This window comes from Egretta garzetta, unplaced genomic scaffold (assembly GCF_000687185.1).
Source record: "Egretta garzetta isolate BGI_Z169 unplaced genomic scaffold, ASM68718v1 scaffold181, whole genome shotgun sequence".
NCBI classification, from domain to species: Eukaryota; Metazoa; Chordata; class Aves; order Pelecaniformes; family Ardeidae; genus Egretta; species Egretta garzetta.
Window position 1 is genome coordinate 700,455 of NW_009258667.1, and position 5,682 is coordinate 706,136.

Here is a 5,682-nt window from a genome sequence, read left to right on the forward strand (position 1 = left end):
ATTCCTGCAGGTGAGCATAAAATACCAAATTTCATTTCTGTGCATATTTCTTTGTAAACTTTGCCGTATCTTGACTTAGCTTATTAACTTGGTAGTCTGGATGATCTTTGTTATTTTTAAAATAACATACTGATTGTAATTATGTGTAAATACAAAAACATACAGAGCTATACTCAGTAAAAACTGTTGAAGATTTTCCTGTGATTTTCTATTTGTCTATTATGCCTCTGTCAGATTTTAAATGAAAATGGCATGTAGATTTTTATCAGCAGTGTCTGAAAGCTATCTCTAAGAGACTGAATTTTTCATGGAGTGACAAAACCACATGATTTTTGGAAAGCCATATCTAAACTTTTAATTGGAATTTAAGAAACATTGTATTCCCACCTCTGCTTACCATTTATCTGAGCTTGTACAAGTCACTGCTTGGCATTTTTTTATTAGTTTTCATTTTCCACTGCTGTGATCTATGTACTGGATCCTGCACATCATACTTTGTGCAGGATATCCCACAAATGATTCGTGTGCTAATTTAAGTAGACACTTCTATTCAGCGATGTCTCATTTATTTTCTAAGTGTTTTTCCTTGTTTTTCACTGGTCACAGAAATCTAATAGCGTTTTCAGAAGAAGGATCTGATCCATATGTGCGAATGTATTTATTGCCTGATAAGAGACGATCAGGAAGAAGAAAAACTCATGTATCAAAGAAGACATTAAACCCAGTGTTTGATCAAATGTATGTTCTAAACTATGTATAGTATTTTTATACCATGTAATTAAAAAGCTGTCAAATTAACATTTCTCAGCTTACCTGAATGGATGAGCTGTTGAAACTCCTACCTGTCACCACCAGCCTTGATCATACCTTTCTCTTCTGCTGTAATAGCTTTTCCCATCCTTCTATCCCCTCTTATCACTGTAGCCCGTCTTACTCTGTTACCAGCCACTTCTCTCTCATTTTCTGCCTTCTCCTACACCAGTTACAGCCCCTTTGTGCTGGTAGCCACGCGTCCGTGTGCACTCTTGTGGCAGGTGGTCCGAACACGAGTGCCTTTTAGCTGGGCAGTGCTGTTGGTATCCCTTCCTGCCAGGAAGCCTGTCGATCCTGGCTGGCCGATTGCCTGGCGGGTGGATGCTGCCTCCTCAGTAGGACCGGTCAGCCAGTGTCTATGCATAATCAAACTGCTCAGGCAGTCTGCTTGGTGGCACTCTCAGCATCCAGGGAGTCAGGAAATTTCCTCATAGGCCCACAGGGTGTAAGTTGTGCAAGCTTGTGCAACATTATATTGCTTAAAAATCCTTATCTTTGTGCTCAGTTTTTTGATGTTAGTTTCCCTCACACGTGTACCCCTTTCCCCTCTACCCATCACTTACCAATAAAGAAGACCTTTCTCTACAGACAGAAACTTAATCTGGGGAGAACGCCACTTCAGTCCACTCTGTCCAAGGGAAACCTGTAAATCATTAGTTAGAGGCTGTGGTAGGTTCTCCTGGTACTGCAGTTCTCTCTTGTTTATTCCAGATAATAGATTTGTTTTAATGTGCCTTTCCAAGTAAAATGTATTGCAGAGCAATAAAGCTGTTTAAGAACTATAGTGACAAACAGATGTAGATTGTGGTATGATCTTGCCCTCACTTTCTTTAAGTTTCAGATCTAGCAAACAAAATGCTTTCTTCCTTAAAAGTTGATAGGTTTCCTTGGTGTACCAGGAAAGAAAAGGGGCTCTGGTTCTAGAGCACTGAGGATCAGTTAAGACTGACCAGTCTTTCCCTTTTAGAGAACACTGATGCTGAGCTGTCAAGACAGTAGGATTCCTCATTCTCTTCCCTGCAGAGTCAGTGGTTGACCTTTTCCTTCTTTGGTTTGGTTTGGTTTTTCATTGGTTAGTTGGTTTTTGTTTTACCAATGGCTTCTAGAGACCAAAGGTAACAGAAGTCTCAGACATTTGAAATTGTTATTGATCACAGTATTGAAGAAAACTTCTAGGCAAAACACTGGGATTTTTTTCTTCATTTATCTCAGACCTCATTTTTTGTTTGGGGAGGGGCATGGTTTGGTTATGAGACAAATTGTTGTTTAGCTGTAGGAACTGAACTTGCACTTCAAGTACAAAATTCTCTCTAAAGCATCACTTTGTCTGTCAGATTTGATTTCAGTGTTTCCCTGCCTGAAGTACAGAGAAGAACACTAGATGTAGCAGTGAAGAACAGTGGTGGTTTCTTGTCCAAAGATAAAGGGCTGCTTGGCAAAGTAAGTTGACAACAAGCAAATTCTGTTAATGCAGCAAGGTATTATAGAAGACTAAAATCCTTTTGTGGTATGAGCTTGTTAGAGTTGACTGAAGCACCTGATTCAGGTACGAAGCTTTTAAAAATTATAGATGGCTTAGATATCAAGCTTCAGTGAGGGAAGGAACAAACTGCAGAGACAGTCATCAAAAGATGAGGCAGTAATTTCTTCTAGAGAATGGTAAGTTCTGAGGCTCACAGTACCAAATGAAACCTGCATGTCAGACTTATTAACCATACAGTCAGAGAAAGAAAATAACCAGTAGAAAACAGGTGATGCCTCAAAAAATACTCAGACAAAACTGTGGAAAGACAAGCAAGAGCGCTTAGAGAAGCACACAGAAAAAAAGTATGTTTAGTAATTAAAATTCTGGATTGTAAAATCCATGAGAAGGATCTGCTACTGGAGACGTTCCCAATGCCAAAACCAGCTATTGTGTTTACAACTTCACTGTTCTATAAGCACTCATTAAATTACTCTGTTTCCTATACATGTGATTTGGAGCATGCAAAAAGGAATACTAAATTCCTACACCCTTGCAAATTTCCACATTCGAGCTCTGTAAAGAGGATGAGAGATAACGGAATCGTGGTCAGTTCACGGTGAACGGTGGTTTTAATTTTCCTGTTTACCAGGAAAGCTGTTAGCGTAAACACATCAGCTGCTTGCCATTGCCAAAATATGCCATGTTCAGAATTTAGGCCTGTGAGGTGCTCTGGGACCGTATCACTAAAGGGTACAGATTTTTAGATCAAAAACAGCAACTTGAAACTTTACTACAAGTTGGGCAGATAGCAGATAGCTATGATGACATATTTTTATTAATGGCATTACTTATACTATAGTTTACAGAATTGTCAGATTTCATCTTTAAAAGACATAGAATTAAAGGCACATATAATGCATTGATTGCTAATTTAACTTTCCACAGTTATTAATACCTCTGGCATCTGAAGAACTTGCTAAAGGCTGGACCCAGTGGTAAGTGTGATATTTCCTTTATTAATAATAATACTCCATACCAATAACTGGTGTGTTGATAATATTTTACTAATACATGCTAAATGTAAAAAAAAAAAAAAATCCTTTGTTTTTTTTCATTTTCAGGTATGATTTAACAGAAGATGGTACAAGGCCACATGGTGCAAGTTAGGCCCATGGATACTGGGAATTCCCCACACATGCTTTTGCCAACCTTTATATATTTTTAAAGCATTGTTCTCACAGATGTACCAATATTATTTTTATAGCTTTACTGATTTAGTTCTTAGACACATCCCCAATAATTTTATAACACTTGGTCATTTTATGTAGACATAGCCTTTCTCATTGTTAGACTTTGTATTTTAATTTGCTAAACAGTTTTATGTTACTGTAATGTGCAATAGTACAGTAAAGTAACCTTTTGTGTTTAAATTGATCTTTATGATGGCTGTACCTATTAGAAAGTGAAAAGATTATGTTCTGCTGTTTTTCCTGCCTTGTTTTCTATCTCACCAAGGTATACCGTACCATGTAAATATATACTATTTTTTTATAATTCTTTCATGCTGGTCTGAATTCAGAAGAAAAATAGATAAAGGATATAGATATTTTCTTTTAAATGCATGTTAATTTCTTCAGATGAATCTCTTTTGTCTTTGCAGCACAATGGTCTTAATCATTTTGTGATATTCTTCAAAAACAAACTGCAGAAAAACATTTTTACTTTATTGTGTTTCTGGCCCAGTGTGGCTAGTTTAAAATGTACAAAACATTAACATTTTAATATTTATATATGAATGTATCATTGGGAAATCATGCTATAGAATATTATAAACAAAAATGAAAATTCTATAAATACTGTATAAATAGAGGATGAGGTCCATGAATCACAGTTTCTAAATCTGAGTTTTCATTTAATGGAGCAAACATGACAAACAGTACCGGTTTATTATACAGGTTCACTTGGATTTTGTTATTTATTTCTGTACTCTGTAGTACTAGACATGTGACCTTTTGAAGGTAGGAGGACATGGATTTTTTCTGTATTATAAACAAAAAATCTCTAACCGCTTAGGACTGTCCTTACTGCCTTGTTTCACTGATTTCAAAGGTATACAAATCAGCTTGCAAAGTGAGTTCATAGAGTAGGCATACATACAAGACATACGTTGTTTTTATCATACAATACTGTGCTAAATAGTATATTATGCTATACCTTCTGTAATACTAAAATGGAAAACCAATAGGTAAGAAAGTATGAAACTAAGTTGAAACTGGCTGTCTTTACAGTTGCTTCATTGCTAGTTGGTGTGTTTGGTGCATGAAGATGCACGTCAGTGGTCCACACAGGTTTCCTGAGAAATAATGTCATTCTGCTGAAGCATTGCCATCGTCTGCTGCAAGACTATGGCAGTGATACAGTTAGCACAAACCCAGAAAAGTAGACAGTTGAGACTTGAAGGAAGAGTATCAGCCTAAACAGCTGAGCTCATAACTCTAATTTTATGAAATATGGAGAATCTTTTTTGTATTCAGAACTGATTTTTCTTTTTCTGATAAGTTTTCTCAGACTGTTATAAAAATGTGCATTAAGAATCCAAGAGAACAGTTCAGCTCTTTGAGAGCCAACGCCCTCATTCTTGGATAAGTATGCAATTAGACAGACAAAGTATATTATTTAGCTAGGATTCTAGAATGATCTCTCAGCCAAGAAAGAATTTTAAAGAGTATTTAAAAACCAATAAACTCCTGAAATTAGCTTTATTGTAAGATTACTGACAGAACCTTAATTCTAGATGTAGAATATGCCTACATTACTAGATGTACCAAAGTGCCTACCATAGATGTAGCTTTTTGTCTTTTTCAAGTTTAAGATTTGACTCATTTCAGTTTGTCTAAATTCAGTTTAACATGAACATTTGTCACGGATGTGTGTGACACGCACACGTACACTTCTATACAGTGACGGCCTTCTTATTGCCACATTTTATACAAGACAATTTTAGCAAACAGACTTACATTGTAAATTTTGCTGCTGTTGCTTTCCAGTGGGCTGGGCAATAGAGAGAGGTTCTTTGTAAGAAAACCATTTGAAGGCTTCACTCTATATTGGAATGTATGAGTATATATCTATCTATCTATATATATATACACACTCAGCTGTTCATATAAAATGTATTATATTATGAAAAATGTATTTTCTTTGCTAGTTCTCCATTAAACAAGAATGAAAAGACAGAGAATTATTGTTCATGCAATGAAAATGCAGAAAGCAAAAGCCAATCTAAATAGAGGAGGTCTGAGTGCAGCAGTTCAGCATAATTGTCTTTTGCCTTTGCTCAGCCCAAGTTAGAAGGACTTTTGCTGTACATGTTGGCCAGTGAGTCCCCAGAGTTTGATCCATAG

At 36.3% G+C, this 5,682-nt stretch overlaps 1 protein-coding gene across 1 annotated transcript in view; it reads left to right on the plus strand.

The window, feature by feature from the left end:
* ESYT2 (extended synaptotagmin 2) overlaps window positions 1–5,477 on the plus strand; it is a 73,092-nt gene extending 67,615 nt beyond the window's left edge. The window contains exons 20-23 of the mRNA XM_035888404.1: window positions 603–738; window positions 2,148–2,253; window positions 3,224–3,273; window positions 3,400–5,477. Coding sequence (XP_035744297.1) covers window positions 603–738; window positions 2,148–2,253; window positions 3,224–3,273; window positions 3,400–3,445 — 338 coding nt within the window. The 3' untranslated portion in view covers window positions 3,446–5,477. The remainder of the gene's footprint in view (window positions 1–602; window positions 739–2,147; window positions 2,254–3,223; window positions 3,274–3,399) is intronic.
* The last annotated feature ends 205 nt before the right edge of the window (window positions 5,478–5,682 follow it).